We start from the raw sequence: 18,081 nt of genomic DNA, 5'->3' as shown, positions 1-18,081 counted from the left end.
CATAGTCCTCTGGCCATCAAGGAGGACTACGTCACAGCACAATCCTCACTTTACTTATTACCAGTTACGATTTATATGATTTATGCATTTAATGATGATGTTATAATGATTGTGATGTTTCTACGAAGAACACACTTAAAGCAAAACACACAAAACTAAGGCATGACATTTGCAAGCAACACAAGGAAACAAAGTTCAAACAAGCTGAAGGCCATATGCTGGTCATACAAGGATTATCAAGAAGTTTGACTGACTCAATACTTACAGTTATTAATTGAGTGGAGAAATTAAACTACAATTACCTTAAGTTACATGAAAGTATTAGATCAAATTTCCAGATGAGTGTACAACCAGCAACTGATTTAAAAAGAACAAAGGTGAAGGACAGACATCAAGGTGAAACAAAAGTTGAAGGTCACAAAATAACCTCTGCGTCCTCATCTTCATGCTGGCTCCCTGAGTCTACATCACCATGCTGTGACAACATAGGAAGGTGAGAAACACACCGATCAACTAAGGTGATAGACCAATCAAACATCACTACGTGCACATGCTTAAACAACAAAGATCGGAAGCAAAGGGGTGGACATATTGTTGATGCAGTCCCTCCCTATTGATGAGAGGAGGTCGGGAAGAAATCATGATTCAAATAATCAACAATTTGGAAGTACCGGTAAACAAATAAATCCATTTTCTTTCTTTGATCAGTTTTCCTGATGATTTGTGTTTAGAAATTCCACAAGCTGTAGAAAAACTGCAGGAAGTATTGAGACAAGATTTTAAGATAAGACGTTAAATAATTAACTTCTCATTCAAATAGAGCCAATTTCTGGCTTCTCAAGGGCGTGATATTACTGGAATATTGCAAAAGCGGCATAAAGCAATACTCACTCACTTAAATTCAAATAGAGGGTGAGTGAGTGAGTTGAGTCTAACGCCGCTTTAAACAGTATTCCAGTTATATCGAGGCGTGTCAGCTTAATGTGGGAGGAAAGCACAAAGTGATGCAGGTCTCAGACGTTTACCACTTCGGTGAAACCCACAAGCACGGGTATGGAGCTGACAAACCTAGAAACATAATTGGGGCGAACCGGGATTCAAACCAACAATCATAGGTTTCTGGCGTGCCCAAGGGACGCAACTCTGCACAGCGAATAAAGGCACCTTAGACGACTTGGCCACCCGTGCCCCCTAAATTCAAATAGAATCATAAGGTAACAATATTCTGGTTGATGCATGTGTCTATTCATTCTATAGGCTCAATCCCTGTCAGTACTGACAATGCATTACCCTTGAGGTGGTATTAGTGTTCAAAGAGTTGGATTTTCTAAAAACTGTTGGTGGATCTTGGTGTGGCGACCCACCATGACTTGCATTTAATTATTCTTAGAAAAAAGGAAGAGTTGGTTCCCATCATTTAAACACCATGACATACATGTATTTCATTCTGTTATTATGTCCCACAAGTTTCCTTCTATCTATCCTAGTTTGTAGAAACAGGTCTATGAGCTAATGAGTCATGCATCCAGGAGAGGACACTTCTGTCCATATCTCCATTCTACATACTACTGCAGGAACACTGACAACACGGTCTACAGTGCATGTTGATGAGTTAAATGAAAAATGAACAAAGCTCTTAACCAAATAAACAAAAAACAGAAACATATGGCTGTCCTTAAAAATATATACTAATTAAAATAGGTCAAAGAACATTGAATTGTTTCATAGATGTAGCAGTATTACTATAGACAATTTCATGACAGCTTAACTATTGTCATGAAAAAATTGGATGTTCCTTAACTTCTTTTGAGTAGTATAAAGGTGACTAGTTTGTGAATGCTTATTAGAACAGAAGAGAAGTTCACTCAGAGAGGCTAAAGAGTATTCATTATTATGAAAACATCTTATCTAAAACATAACCGTTATTTTATTATTCTTATTGTTTTTTAAGTAACAAGCTTGTATTCAAAGTATGGTTTAAGAAGATGTGTTTAGCTTTGCATTTCTATTTTTTTCAACAAACAGTAAAATGTTTTTAGCTTAAAATGTCACAATTTTCTCAACCAAACAGAACCCACACATTCAAGGTTAGGTTGGCAGATTATCCAAAACTGTTTGTATTGAGCTGCAGGATATATCAGTAAGAGTTGAAAATCCTGAAAACCACATTTATATTATCTGTAATATAATCCATAAAATAACTGCCCACACTTTTTATTTAATCACAACCTCCCCATTTCAGTTAATAAGGAAGTATAGAACTGAATTATACACATACTTCGCCTGATAAAAATGCTTGTATTTATTTAATCACAGAGATTTTGTATTTCTTAAAGCAAAAAGGGATTATATGGTAAAAAACATGGAAAGTTAGAATTATTTGGACCACTTTGACACAGAGACAAAAATACACCCCCCTGTCCAAGAGACCCACCCAGGACCTCCATGCTTAACCCTGAGGTGTACTCCGTACACCAGAGACCCGCCCAGAACCTCCATGCTTAACCCTGAGGTGTACTCCGTACACCAGAGACCCACCCAGGACCTCCATGCTTAACCCTGAGATGTACTCTGTACACCAGAGACCCACCCAGAACCTCCATGCTTAACCCTGAGATGTACTCTGTACACCAGAGACCCACCCAGAACCTCCATGCTTAACCCTGAGGTGTACTCTGTACACCAGAGACCCACCCAGGATCTCGATGCTTAACCCTGAGATGTACTCTGTACACCAGAGACCCACCCAGGACCTCCATGCTTAACCGCGAGGTGTACTCTGTACACCAGAGACCCACCCAGGACTTCCATGCTTAACCCTGAGGTGTACTCTGTACACCAGAGACCCACCCAGAACCTCCATGCTTAACCCTGAGGTGTACTCTGTAAACCAGACACCCACTCGGGACCTCCATGCTTAACCCTGAGATGTACTCTGTCCACCAGAGACCCACCCAGGACCTCCATGCTTAACCCTGAGGTGTACTCCGTACACCAGAGACCCACCCAGGACCTCCATGCTTAACCCTGAGATGTACTCTGTACACCAGAGACCCACCCAGAACCTCCATGCTTAACCCTGAGATGTACTCTGTACACCAGAGACCCACCCAGAACCTCCATGCTTAACCCTGAGGTGTACTCTGTACACCAGAGACCCACCCAGAACCTCCATGCTTAACCCTGAGGTGTACTCTGTACACCAGAGACCCACCCAGAACCTCCATGCTTAACCCTGAGGTGTACTCTGTACACCAGACACCCACCCAGAACCTCCATGCTTAACCCTGAGGTGTACTCTGTACACCAGAGACCCACCCAGAACCTCCATGCTTAACCCTGAGGTGTACTCTGTACACCAGACACCCACCCAGGACCTCCATGCTTAACCCTGAGGTGTACTCTGTACACCAGAGACCTGTACACCCTGCATGCCAAACTCCCACTAACATGGTGACGGTTCAGCCAAATTCGTCACTTCTCGCCCCTTTCTGTAACCTGCAAGAAGACTCGTCCCCCTATCGATGAATGTTGTGTGCGTAAATACGACAAACCAATCAGATTGCTTGTATGATTTCAAGATCTTCGTAAAAGAATCCCTCAAAAATAATATTTGATTTAACATAATGCTTGCATCTAAAAATATACCCAAGACACAGTTAAATGTGTTCAAACATACTGTATAATTCCAGATCTGCTTTAAATTGCATCTGAAATATGTATAATCTACGTGGAAATATGTGTGAACCATTACACAACGAGTTGACAATTGTTTTAGGTATGCCCGTTTGCGGTAAGATGGAACCCGGTCGCAAAAATGGCCACAAGAGGGGCAGAGTCGCTAGTCGGCTTGTCCCGGAATAACACGAGTTGGTCACGAACGGGTTCAACCACAGGAAATTTAACTCAACTCTCTGGGCATGCAAGTAGGGAACATATTCGTAACAACACCTACTGTTTAATTCTATCATATTTGTGTAAACACAGTTAGTATGTCAATGTAAACTGACGACATCGGAACCACTCTCAACTTACAACTCTTTTAGCCACCTGTGCAATGAAAGAAATTTAATTCAAATCTCGACTTTTTCATTATGAAGATATTACTCGAACTCATCACACACATCATAGATAGTCCATCTGGACAATATCAGATTGAAATGAACCCATGAATGATACCTAAAAAAACAAAGGTATTAAAAATACCAAGATTTAAGAAATTGAATGGAAAATATCACTATTGGCTTTCTTGACCATGCAGTGAAATCTGAATTTACAAGACTTTTAATAGCCACTGAAGTCCATGCACAAAATTTGAAACAACACCAAACCCTTTAAAAAATTCAACATGAATAGTCAACTGATTTGTAACCGACATTAATTCAAGAAAACCTTATTTAAAACAGGGATGTTCAACAAGGTATTCACAATGTTAATATAGAACTGAATAAGTTATGTTTCCGAGTCAGGAATCACTCCTCAAGGCGTGGGTCACAGTTCTACCTGTCTCCGCGCAGCCGATACCGGAACTGCCTGAGTTTGTACAATTTCATCGGAAGTTATCCCAGTTTGGTAACCACGCACCGTCCATAAAAAGAAGACAACAATGACAGGCACATACATCATACTGTGGAAACACTGTACAACATCAAGAGATGGAGGCGTAAAACAAAAACGATAGTATTTACATAGATCAAGAAGACATGTCTACATAAGTGCACACTTTTACAATACAACATCAATATTATTATTTGCATGTAAGTAAGGATTCAGGAAAATTTACATAGAGTATATGGGTAGCTGCTGGTTTTAAAGTAAACTGAAAAACATCAGATGGATTAAGACAGATCTTTTTATATGAAAAGAAGTTCTTATGGAATAAATATGCATTAGAAAATTCATGGCTGTATATCGGTATGTTGAAAAGTACATGCACAAGTTGTTTGCGTGAACATTTTAGTAATCTTTTTATGATTTAGAAAACAAAAGAAACACCTTGAACACATTTGGGTTTTACAAAAACAAGAAATTCAAGAACACTGGAACAAATAACTGGCTTAGTTCATGCAAGGACTGGTGCGGTGGTCGTCCATTCTGGCTGTGTTATATACCCGTTGGCAGAAAAATTAAACGGCATGACCTGAATGCTGATTTAAAGACTATTTTTGTGCTTTAGTTCAATGAAAACCCACAAACACTTTGGCAAAACTCGCATGCCATATCAGAATTCAAAATCTGGGATTCAAACCTCCAACCCACTGATCCAGGATCAAAGGGAAGCCACTCTGCACATCAAATTGTAACACTGTATGCCACAGAGCATCAAGAAGCTTAATTAAAAAGTCATCTTCAGGATACATATTTATTTACATACAGTGAAACCTTGTTTGTCCAGACACTGTTAATCCAGAGACATGACCTTCAAGATGATCACTGTGGGGAACGTCTATATATAGGCACATAGGCATAAGTAATTACCAATGACTGATTGATTCAAGAGGTTTTCCCTTTGAAAGGAACTGTCTGAGTTAACAAGGTGTCAATTCATAAATATGTGTTACAGTTATCATCAACACTTTGTCAGATAATCCAAATGAAACACTCCTTCATGCAAATATAAACTATAATCAACACTGGGTACATATGTATGCTGGAAATATTCACACTATTTTCCTAACAACTCCAAATAACATGGAATATCTAGACTATGTGTCACGCAGTTATACACACAACACTCTGAATCATTCAGACAACAACAAACTCTCTCTATACCATATATACAAATTATGTATCATGTACCTTGTATCATCTGACTTATAAATATCAAGAAACAAATATTAACCCAAAATAAATCAAAACTGTGCAATTAATCCCATCAAAAGCCCTGTTGCAAAATCACTCCTAACTGTGCAATGCCACCATAATCAGTAGAAGATATTCTTCTACCCCGAAAAAATAAATATCAGAGCTCCAGATAAGCTGCGTATCTGCGTAAAATCCGCATCAGAAATGCAGAAATACACAGTAAAATAAAATACAGGCGTATCAAATACGCATTGAACATTACAGATACGCTACAAAAATTAAACTTGTGCGTATCATCAAAATATTGTGAAGTAACCCTGCATATTCGATTAGCAAATCAGCAACTTATTTTGAAATTATAAACAGGCATTTCGTCAACCTTGCCAAACTCCGCGATGACAGTTACATCATGATCATTTGCCATCACACCTACTTGTGGAAGTATTGTGGTATTTTTGAGTCCTACAAAGCTCTAGAACCCACACGACACCAGTTTGTAGGGACTAGGTGAATAGTGTTTTTTAATATTTAACTTAAATACCTACATGTGTAAAAACTAGTGGGTAACAGAAATTTGAATACCCTTATAGAATTACTGATACCCAGTTATTTTAAAATGCATGGGTAAAATACTCACAACACCAAAAGCTTATCTGGAGCTCTGAAATATACATTCTTAATAGTACCAATTTATGCATATGCAAGTAAAAAACATCATGTCTAATTTCATACAGCCCAACTGTTTCCAAGAAGTGGAAACAAAGTATGGAAAGAGAAAAGATATGTGCAAAACAAGGGAAAGTCTGATACCATCCAAAGAAATCCATTTTTTTACATAACTCATCTTGCAAAGCACCTTTAACATACAGAAGTTGTCTCCCTTTAGAAGTGTTCTCTTTTGAATTGAGAGAGTAAACGATAGGCCAGTTTGTGATAGCACATCATCTCAGCACCTTCCCCATAACATACACTTTAGAGTATTGGACCTCAACAGATCAACAGGTATGTGCACTTTGCTCAATTGCTTAACAGAAACTGTTCATCAGTTTCATAATTTTTTCAAATGAAAATAATCAGTTGAACAGTAAAAACTGCCCAGGGCACTCCCAAATTTGAAATAGGGGCCCTTATCAGAATAAAATTTTGATAAAAACAACAAAGAGTTGAAAGATCATAAATTTTGTGGTTTAAGCAGACAGCCTAAAATGATACAAAAGAAAAGTCTGTGCGTGTTATACACTAGATATATTTTCCAGAATTTAATTGCCCATAATTAAGGATGCATATAACACACGTATTATACGCGAATAAATAAGTCTTGTGTACATTGATCAATCAGAAAGGGGGCAAATTGGGATGGTTCACTAGCCAATATATTAGCAAAAATCGCCGTGGGTGCTTATTACGTTGAATACGGTAGGCCTTTTAGTTTTGGGAACAGAAAAAGAGTACCTAATCATTTCAGGGTAATCAGCCCCATATCTATTAATGAAGCATTTATGAATTTATTTAAAAGAGTCTTCTAAAAAGTAAATAAAATATTTTCTAACTGAAAAAAATTGATGACGGTTTCCACTTTTGCCAATTAAAAAAATCGCAAAAACAGTATGATATCTTAACATCTGTTGATCTTAGGAGGAACAGGATAAAATCTTTTACACACTTACACATGCTTCAGTATCCATGCCAGGCTTTAATGAATCAATCATTGTTCAAGTGTGTTAGGTGCATAGTATTGCATGTTATTTCTTCAGACCATGGCATCGGCATTCAGTCAGTGGTTTAGAGACACTGTGACAGAACACAGCGTCCTTACGTTGTCATAACACTGTACATTCATGTTACATGACCATTCGAACATACCAGTGCTGCAGATACAATTCAAAATTGTTATTTAAATTTTGAAATAATTGCATGAAACATCTTTTGTCTTGAAAAATAACATAAAAATATTTTTTTAATATGAAAATAGCACAGTAATATGAAAATATATATATCATAATATTGATGAAATTTTAGAAATATTAATAAATAAATAGACTTTATTTTATGTTCATAGCTTCTTCCAAAATGAAATGTACTGCTGCAACTAGTTATATTCAAAACGGGCCTAAAGAAAACAACAAACAATTCATTTCTTCTGTTTATCCATACATAACAAATATCATGCTTAAATATCCAATATCTTGCATAAGTCAAAAAGTTTCTAATTTTGAAGTAAACCCATGCTGTTTGTAGAACCACTCAGCACTTACTGTTGGTCGAGTAGGTCTAGGTTGAGGTCGATGGCGACGCTAGTAAAGTTATTCAAGTCAAACTTAGGGTTGTTATCAAGAATGATCAATATCTTGTTTCATCCCACAATGCAATGATCAGATAATTAGTTTTGACACATTGAAATAAGATTAATGAATTATTACTGATGAGAGATACATTGTTTTTATCGTGCATATATTTAACATCAGGGTAGTGCTTTCATAAAAGAGCTTTTGTGCAAAAATATTTTGTTATAAAACAAATAATCTAAAAGATCTTAACATAAATGGCTTCAAGACAGGAGGGGGCTGTTTTGACAAAGTGATCTTAGCGCTACAACTGTCCTAACTTCTATACTTTAACATCGACTTTTGAGGTTAACATCACTTTCAAGATTTTTGCACTCATAAAGCGATGCATGCATGTTTCTGTCTGGCTGCTTGTACTAATCCAGAATAATTCCGGTTTTAAAGAGCTAGCCCACAGAAATAACATGCCGCAGTCTAAAAACAGATATCCCACTAAGACACACTATACTGACTCCGAGTCAACAAGTCCTTGTTTTATCCCCTTAAACCCAAGCACCAGGCAGGGAAACAACAAGTACAATCTTTTTAACATCCTTTGGTATGACGAGGATGGGGATCGAATCATAACTTTCCACACTCGGGCAGACACTATCCACTAGACCAAGGAGGCGGTCCATAGACTTATGACGACGTTAGCGCTAAGATCACTTTGTGAAAGAAGACCAAGGATGGTATTCACGTGCCATACCCAGGAGGAAATAGTCTACAATAGGATAATATTCAATCTTCTACTGAAGAAAGAAGGGTTTCTACTTTGAATATCACAATGCATAGTGAATGTAGTCTACCAGAGAAGACCTACTAGTTGTATTAAAGCATATTGTATATACTGCACAAAGTGACAATCAACACTTACACTGAAGATTAAACCTTGCACGCATTATAAAAATGTGATTCAATTTTTGTGCAAAGTCCAAAGTTATAAATTTGATGTAACACAAGTTTTAACATGAATAGTACTTAAAACATATAAAACAACACATTACCATTTCCAATGCTCTTTCAACATGTTATAACACATCTGAAATCTGTTGAACAATGTTGTTAATTACAAATGAAAAAGCTCACTACCAACTTTGTGATGGTTGTATTTTCCTAATAACTGATTGTGTTGTTTTTTACTGTTTATTGTTTACATATATATTTTTTTCACAAACTCTATGTTTTAAAGTCCCATTTTGAAATGTTAGATTGTCACTTTTCGATGCTTATGTCTGTCGAGACATGTGAAGTGATGGGTGCGATAACACTTACCTCTTCCTCCACATACGAAGTCCTCTCATCCAGCTCGCTGCAAGCAGAAGAAATACCAACATTGACTTTACATTACACTCTACCACATCATTCTTGAAAACCAAATCATTTTGCAGCAATAAAAACACCAGAATTTAACGGACAGTTTTCTTTTGATATTCTTTTTGCTAGTGAACAATTTTAGAAGGAAAACCACAATCTCAAAGCAACCTTTTAATGATTTCAACCAAAGATTGTCAATAGCATCCAATTGAATTCAATGCTAGTGATCACGAACAAATATCTATCAAAAAGTTCAATTTAGGTGGCTTCCTGTCTTGTGCATGCACAAGAGGACTGGGCAGTGGAAAACTATTATCCAAACAACTGAAAATGGATAGCTGACAGTGAAGAGGACTTCTATTGAAAATCGAAAATTTTTATTGTGTGATGACAGCCAAAATAGAGGATAATGGCAATGATGTAATAGAGGTAGGGTATTTGCAGGAATTATTGATGTTTCACAGAAGCTGCAAAATGATTTCCAGATTGTAAATTATAGATTCATTATCTGTAAACATCAGGTTATTTCACGATACAATGATGATTAATGAAAATACAAACAGTATTAAATGAAAAACATAATAAAAACAGAAACAGAACAAAATAGATAAGATCGAGAGAAGGCAAAGCAGTTTATGAATGATAAATGTTACTTATTACAGCCATACAGAATCAAGAGAACATAATAATTTGCACAGAACATGTCCATAGAACAAAATAGATTACCCATACATACAGGAAATGCATGCACACTGGTTGAACATGTTGAAGGCGCATGTCGCACAAAGTCAAGATGTGAACAAAAATAATGTAAGCAAAGAAAAGTCAAAATCAGATGCAAGTGCAAAAGGACACTGAAATATATCACCAAGCAGACAAAAGATCCCATATCCCTCCAACACTGTATTGAGTTTCATGGAGATATACTATATGTTTTTCTAGATTTCTTTGAATAAAATGACTCTGAGTGCGCTTGTTTACAAACAAGAGAAAAGTCCGGTCACATGATATGCCAATTAGCCTGTGGCAGATGTGTAATGCTAAGTCACCACTGCGCTGGAGTGTGACGACATGCATGAGCAGCTGGGAACATTTTAAACCTGTAATACCAACATGGGCTTCATGCATCAAACACAGGACAGCCTCGACAAAGTCACACAATCCTCAAAATCAATCCTGTTGATGTCCCTACCATGCTCAGAGACATGTAACCATGGTAACAGGCAGCCATGCACCACTCTTATAAAAATGATGGGAAATGTGACTATGATCACTCAGACCAAGGGACTCCGCATCCAGGATGTCAGAGTAACCCTACATGTGCCCTCAACACCACGCCTCACTTACCAATGTGGGAAACTGTGGAATGTATCAAAATCATTTTTGAGAGCAATTTCAAACATAAAGTTTGTCAAATTAGATCTCCGTTTCTCACGACCTGCCCACTAAAACTGCCCAAAATATTTATTGTTGTGCACTAGCTGTAGAGAAATACATTTTTCAACTCAAATTTCACTTTTGCACCAGATTCCATCTTTTTGCACACACCATGTCATCTACAGTGTGGGAGATTCGCGATGGAACCAAGCAGTGCCACTGTGGCTTGGTCTGTACCGTCACACTTCCACACAGGATGATTGGCCAAAAGAGGTTAGGTGGTATGTTGAAATCATTTTCATATCTTTATAGGTTTGCTACTCAAAATGAAAATAAAATCCTCCTTCCCTACCCAGTCAGTGAGAAACAAGAATATTTTTTAACTTAATACAAAGCAACATGCAATGAAACCAAAGCTAACATATGTAAAATGAACAAAATGAAAATAGAGGTTAAAACAATTAATTTTTAAAAAAACATGAACAAAGATTCACAACTACAGTCTTGCAATTATGAGAAGCTCAGAACCTGAGCAATATATCCATGCAAACAATTTACTGTACATAACTGTGCAGAATCTTTCAGTAGTCCTATCAGAGTAAGTGAGTGACTTGGGTTTTAGACTGCCTTCAGTATTTCAGTTATATCGCTGTATGTTGGGCTGAAGGACCAAAGCCCTGAGCAGGATATGTCACCAACACACCAGCGATGATAATCAGAGCAAATCTGGGATTAAAACCAACCGTGGATCCAGGATAACAACTAAGGGAGACAACTCTTCTGGCCCCCTATACCCCCAGAAATCAAATCCAGGTTGTGAGGCATGATTTACAATATTTATTACCTGATATATGGATAACAGTAGAGCCTTTACATGTACCTACCTTACAATACAAAATGTATCAAGATTATTGGGTCAAACATGCTTAATTTGCAGCATTATTGTGTGAAATTCTCCTCATTGCATGTTGCCCGGGTAACATAAGGTAGCTGCCACTGAATCACCTCTTACGACCAGCATAGGTTGCTGGGGACCTAGTCTAACCCAGAATCCACATGTAATCACCTCTTACGACCAGCATAGGTTGCTGGGTACCTAGTCTAACCCAGAATCCCACTGAATCACCTCTTACAACCAGCATAGGTTGCTGGGGACCTAGTCTAACCCAGAATCCCACTGAATCACCTCTTACAACCAGCATAGGTTGCTGGGGACCTAGTCTAACCCAGAATCCCACTGAATCACCTCTTACAACCAGCATAGGTTGCTGGGGACCTAGTCTAACCCAGAATCCACATGTAATCACCTCTTACGACCAGCATAGGTTGCTGGGGACCTAGTCTAACCAAGAATCCCACTGAATCACCTCTTACAACTAGCATAGGTTGCTTGGGACCTAGTCTAACCCAGAATCCCACTGAATCACCTCTTATGACCAGCATAGGTTGCTGGGAACCTAGTCTAACCCAGAATCCCTTGGAATCACCTCTTACGACCAGCATAGGTTGCTGGGGACCTAGTCTAAGCCAGAATACCACTGAATCACCTCTTAACCCAGCATAGGTTGCTTGGGACCTAGTCTAACCCAGAATCCCACTGAATCACTTCTTACGACCAGCATAGGTTGCTGGGGACCTAGTCTAACCCAGAATCCCACTGAATCACCTCTTAAACCAGCATAGGTTGCTGGGGACCTAGTCTAACCCAGAATCCCATGGAATCACCTCTTACGACCAGCATAGGTTGCTGGGGACCTAGTCTAACCCAGAATCCCACTGAATCACCTCTTACGACCAGCATAGTTTGCTGGGAACCTAGTCTAACCCAGAATCCCATGGAATCACCTCTTATGACCAGCATAGGTTGCCTGGGACCTAGTCTAACCCAGAATCCCACTGAATCACCACTTACAACCAGGGTAGGTTGCCCCTGACCTATACTAACCCAGAATCCCCCAGGATGTAATGTATTGTATCAAGTTCATCAATACATCATCTAATCGTGACACCCATAAATAAAATTTTTTTGCGTTGAGGTAATCCCCTGTTGTTACACATTTAGTATGACATGTACCCACAGTCCAACTCACCCAGTTTCATTGGCCTTCTCAGTGAAGATTCGGAGCAGGAAGGATCCCTCCTCACCGGGTTCAAAGGTCGAGGGGATGATGGCATAGGTGCCTGGAGGCAGCTTGTGGCGCCCGCATATCTCACGCATGTTGATGAATGTTGGCGACTTAGCCACTGAGGCATTATACTTGAAGAAGTTGACATCAAGGGGTCCACTGTCTGGACTTTCTATCTGAAAGAGAAAATCAACAACACTGAAAATTTGTTGTCCAAGAAAAGATTCTGAAATAATCCATAGGCGGATTTAGATGCGGGTTCAGGGTTTAAACATGCACATGTTCAAAGTTTCATATTCCAGCATTATCATTGCAGCTTGTAGTGAGTGAATGAGTGAGTGAGTGAGTGAGTGAGTTAGGTTTAACGACACTTTTAACAGTATTCCAGGTGTCAGCTTAATGTGGGAGGAAAGCCCGAAGTGGTGCAGGTCTCAGACGTTTACCACTTCGGTGAAACCCACGAGCACAGGTATGATGCTGACAAACCTAGAAACATAATCAAGGCGAACCGGGATTCGAACCCACTATCATAGGTTTCTGGCGTGCCTAAGGGACGCAACTCTGCACAGCAAATCGCGGTGCCTTAGACGACTGGGCCACCCGTGCCCCCTATTGCAGCTTGTAAATAATGAAGGCCTGTCATGATTAATGTTCCCTGTCTCCGGGGCAATCACCCAAGTCACCAAACCTGATCACCTGATCCAATTCAGCCCTCTCACAAGCAGCTGTGGACCCTTTTTTGTGGTGCAGTAGATTATTTTAAGTTATTTCTGATGATTGTTAGTGGCAGCAAATTGAATGAATTGCTCGTACAATATCGAGCAGCATGTCTGTGTACCCTTTGGCATCTAGTAACTTAAGAGTCATCGGAGTTAACTGTTGTAAACAACGATAACAGGACATCATTCGAGACGTTTGGTAATGTGAAGGGTTTTTCAAGGCTGGCTGTAAGAGTGATTTGAGGGTGATTCAAGGCCATTTTCCGCTCTGACTTGCATCTAATCTACTTGCGGGGTGGTCGGATAGCCTAGTGGTTAAAGCGTTCGCTTGTCATGCTGAAGGACCGGTTCAATTCCTGACATGGGTACAATGTGTGAAGCCTATTTCTGGTGTCCCCCGCCGTGATATTGCTGGAATATTGCTAAAAGCGGCATTAAACCAAACTCACTCACTCACTCTTATCTACTTGCAAATTGCAGACAGCTTACATATCTGAAAACACAGACTTCCAGCCAGCCTCCAACCCTGTTCCGTAATTGTAGCGGCCATAAAATTTCCAAGTCCCGTGATGAGATTCGAACAATGGACCTTCTGATCCGAGGCCGGACTCCTTGTCCACATGACCAAAGAGGTTAACCCCGTCAGCAAGCTGACAAGGTAAGGATGTCATCTGAGGGATGACTCCACGCCCTGCTACATAATCAAGAACGGAGCACATGCCTCTTTCAAGATATTCAACTTTGACAAATTCTGGACACTTTTGAGTGCACAGAGATTTGTTACAAGCCTGTTGTTTAAAGCTGCTGCCACCGACTAAAGCCACTGTAACGCCTTTTGTGATTGTAACCCTAAAACTGTGTTTTAGTATAACTTGTTAATCATTCACTAATCTTGTGAGGTTATTTACTGATTTCACAAATTTGTTCTGTGTAAACCGATTTCTGGGTTAAGCTTCACATTCCACTCAGTATCCACATGTAGAATCACATGAGTGAGTGAGTGAGTGAGTATGGTTTTACACTGCTTTTAGCAATATTCAAGCAATATCACAGCAGGGGTTGCCAGAAATGGTGGCATCACATGAAGTTTCAAAGCCAAATAACACATACTGTGGTTATTTTAATAATGGAAACTACTTCAGCTTGAAATATTTGATATAATTCTACAATCCTAGTAGAATCTTTTTTGCCTCTTTGGTCTAAAACATACAAGATATCTTGTGAAAAGTCTCAAATCCTTATGTTATGTTACGCATTGATACTGGCATGATTTTGTAATCACTCCACAACCAGAACTGTCCCGAATCAGGAGTGTTCAAATAACATACTGTCAACCTACTGTCCCAAATCGGGAGTGTTCAAATAACATACTGTCAACCTACTGTCCCAAATCAGGAGTGTTCAAATAACATACTGTCAACCTACTGTCCCAAATCAGGAGTGTTCAAATAACATACTGTCAACCTACTGTCCCAAATCAGGAGTGTTCAAATAACATACTGTCAACCTACTGTCCCAAATCAGGAGTGTTCAAAGAACATACTGTCAACCTACTGTCCCAAATCAGGAGTGTTCAAATAACATACTGTCAACCTACTGTCCCGAATCAGGAGTGTTCAAATAACATACTGTCAACCTATCACTGATGTAAATCGGTCAAGTCAAGAATCATCGACTAAAAAGCAAATCGTCAAAGATACGAGGCATACTATCAAACAAAATGGCCATCAATTTCCATTTTACAACAGGTCGTGAATTGCTTATGCAACTCTGCAAAGTGATTTACAGTGTCTTAGATGACGGTGCCACCGTTGCCCCCTATATATATTTCAAGATTGTCTGTAAAAACATGAAAAACGGAATGCTAAAACAGCACTGACGTCTGTGTACAGATACAGAATGAAATCCTGGTCTTACCTTGTAGATAACATAACCAATAGTGAGAAGGTCAAGGCCTTCCTTCCTCTTCTTCCTGCGGTCCTTCTGCAGCAATGCTGTGATCATGGTGCACATCTCATCATCGTCGTCATCATCAGGGTCGGTCAAGGTCACTCGGAACTGGGGATTTGTCCAGAAGGAATCTAGGAGAAAGACACACAATGATCACAAAACTTGTCACACAATGATCACAAAAAACGTGTCACACAATGATCACAAAACATGTCCCACAATGATCACAAAACATGTCATACAATCAGCAAAAAACATGTCACACAATCGATATAAAACTTGTCACACAATCATCACAAAACATATCAAACATTTCCTTGTGTCTAAGTTCATGATAAGATGGTCACACTTAGTGAATTACAATAGTAATTTATCTAGACCTGCCCAGAAGCCAATATTCAGCCCCAAAAGTGCATCAAATGTCAGTAAAATCTATCCAGCTATATGACAGCATCTCGTAAACAATTAAGTCTGGACCAGACAGTCCATTGATTCATATGAGCAACTATCCACGCTGTTGGGATATGATGACACGGTATTAACCAAGTCCGCAAGCCTGCCTCAATCTGTTAAGTCGCCTAAGTTGACGCTGACTCACCAAGATAGTTGCGGCAGCCACCAGCGTTGACCCTTCTCTTCCAGTCAGCATGCTGAATATTGACCTCCCACTTCTTCTTGTTGCCCAGGTCAGCCTCATCCAAGGAGTCCGGCCCAAGGTTACAGATCTCCAGCTTGGTGAAGTTGTCCTTGAAGTCTGAGAAGGCCATCCTGAAGATCAGTCAGAGAATCAGTGAGCTAAGGTACCGACCATGTGGGGTGCGGATGTTATCCTGATGTGTGTTTGTGTTATCCTGATGTATGTGTGTTATCCTGATGTGTGGGTTTGAGTGTGTGGAGGGGGGGGGGGGGGGGTGGGTGGGATCCTGATATCCTGAAGTCAGGGTTCGTGGGTGTTATCCTGATGTGCGTGCGTGTGTGGGGAGGTTATTATCCTGATATCCTGAAGTCAGGGTTCGTGGGTGTTATCCTAAAGGGTGTTCGTGCAATGGGAGGTTATTATCCTGATATCCTGAAGTCAGGGTTCGTGGGTTCGTGGGTGTTATCCTGATGTGCGTGCGTGTGTGGGGAGGTTATTATCCTGATATCCTGAAGTCAGGGTTCGTGGGTGGTGTGGTGGTGGTGGTATTCTCCATGAGGTGTTGGCTTGTGAACTCACCAGAACTCTCCATCATCATCGAAGGTGAGACCCATCTCCTCCTTCTCCTCAGGTGAAATGAGGGACCATTCTTGGGACCTGTCAACACAAACGCAACCATATGACTGCCGCCAACACAAACAAGGCAACAATCCAGACAATCTTAGGGCTAAGAATACAATGGGGTGGGGTGGGGTGCAGCCAGCTCCCTCCCTAGTACTCACTGGTCACTCCACGCCCCCTTCCACTCGGCCTCGTTACCCCAGGGGTTTCTGATCCTCACCATGGGGATCTGCCCCGACACCCGGGACGTCTGAACATCGATCTGCAACATCAACACACAGTCATCAGTCATACTCTTCCACCAAGTATCAAGGTATTATTCAAGGTCAATGCTATGGTACAAGTTTAGTCAGATATTACAGCTTTGTTCAAACATAGAGCTCCAAGTTTTGTTTATTTACAACATAGATGAAGAATTAACAAATAAATGAATATTGGAAATATTTATATAAATTTCTGATAATATGCCCACAGTGGAATCTGTCTGAGCCAGACTTGTTTTTGAATGAAAGTTTAATCCGGTTTAGGCAGAGGTCTGGATTAGTTTACAATGTACCTCATGATGAATTAACAAAGAAATTTTGGACGGAACATCAAGCCTGGTTCTGAGAGATATACCTGTAATTTGTACAACTGAAATACCTTTTCAGAATTAAATAAAAGGCATGCCATGAAACAGAGCATACTTTCAGAAAAAGTTAATTTTTTTAGAGTGAGTATGGTTTTATGCCGCTTTTCGCAATATTCCAGCAATATCATGGCAGGGAACACCAGAAATGGGCTTCACACATTGTACCCATGTGGGGGATCGAACCTGGTTTTTCGGCGTGACAAGTGGATGCCTTAACCACTAGGCTACCGACCGCCCCCACATTTTTAAGAATAGAAAGTAAAGAAATGAAATATTCGTCAAGAAATCAAATTTCCTCCAATTTTAACTTTCTTAGTTGAAGGAAGACCTCAGCATACGGAGTGAAATATAGGATATGTGAAATGCTAAGAGAGTCTTTAGGTGAAGAACTTAATACAGTCATGAAGAGCATTGAGTCATCTCAGAAGAAAATAAAGACAACAGTAGAATCAAGACCTAAGCACATATCCATACAGCAGATTTACCGTATTCTACATAATAAGCACCCAGGGCGCTCTCAAAATTAGAAAAAGGGGGCTCTTATTAGAATATTATTTTGGTGGAAAAAAAACAG

At 39.6% G+C, this 18,081-nt stretch overlaps 1 protein-coding gene across 6 annotated transcripts in view; it reads right to left on the bottom strand.

The window, feature by feature from the left end:
* Positions 1–18,081, bottom strand: part of LOC139443489 (calpain-B-like) — an 86,866-nt gene that overhangs the window by 14,536 nt on the left and 54,249 nt on the right. For 4 of the 6 annotated variants that reach the window (XM_071224471.1, XM_071224473.1, XM_071224475.1 and 1 more), the window contains 8 exons: positions 17,038–17,138; positions 16,835–16,912; positions 16,217–16,386; positions 15,586–15,749; positions 12,914–13,125; positions 9,405–9,441; positions 8,061–8,099; positions 4,036–4,050 (listed from right to left, as the gene is read on the bottom strand). In XM_071224471.1, the coding sequence (XP_071080572.1) occupies positions 4,036–4,050; positions 8,061–8,099; positions 9,405–9,441; positions 12,914–13,125; positions 15,586–15,749; positions 16,217–16,386; positions 16,835–16,912; positions 17,038–17,138 (816 nt within the window). The remainder of the gene's footprint in view (positions 1–4,035; positions 4,051–8,060; positions 8,100–9,404; positions 9,442–12,913; positions 13,126–15,585; positions 15,750–16,216; positions 16,387–16,834; positions 16,913–17,037; positions 17,139–18,081) is intronic. The other 2 variants (XM_071224472.1, XM_071224474.1) reach the window with 2 other exon arrangements.

Source organism: Haliotis cracherodii, unplaced genomic scaffold (assembly GCF_022045235.1).
Source record: "Haliotis cracherodii isolate W230 unplaced genomic scaffold, xgHalCrac1.p SCAF_5, whole genome shotgun sequence".
NCBI classification, from domain to species: domain Eukaryota; kingdom Metazoa; phylum Mollusca; class Gastropoda; order Lepetellida; family Haliotidae; genus Haliotis; species Haliotis cracherodii.
Note: the sequence above shows the minus strand (reverse complement) of the source record. Positions and strands in the feature narration are given on the sequence as shown.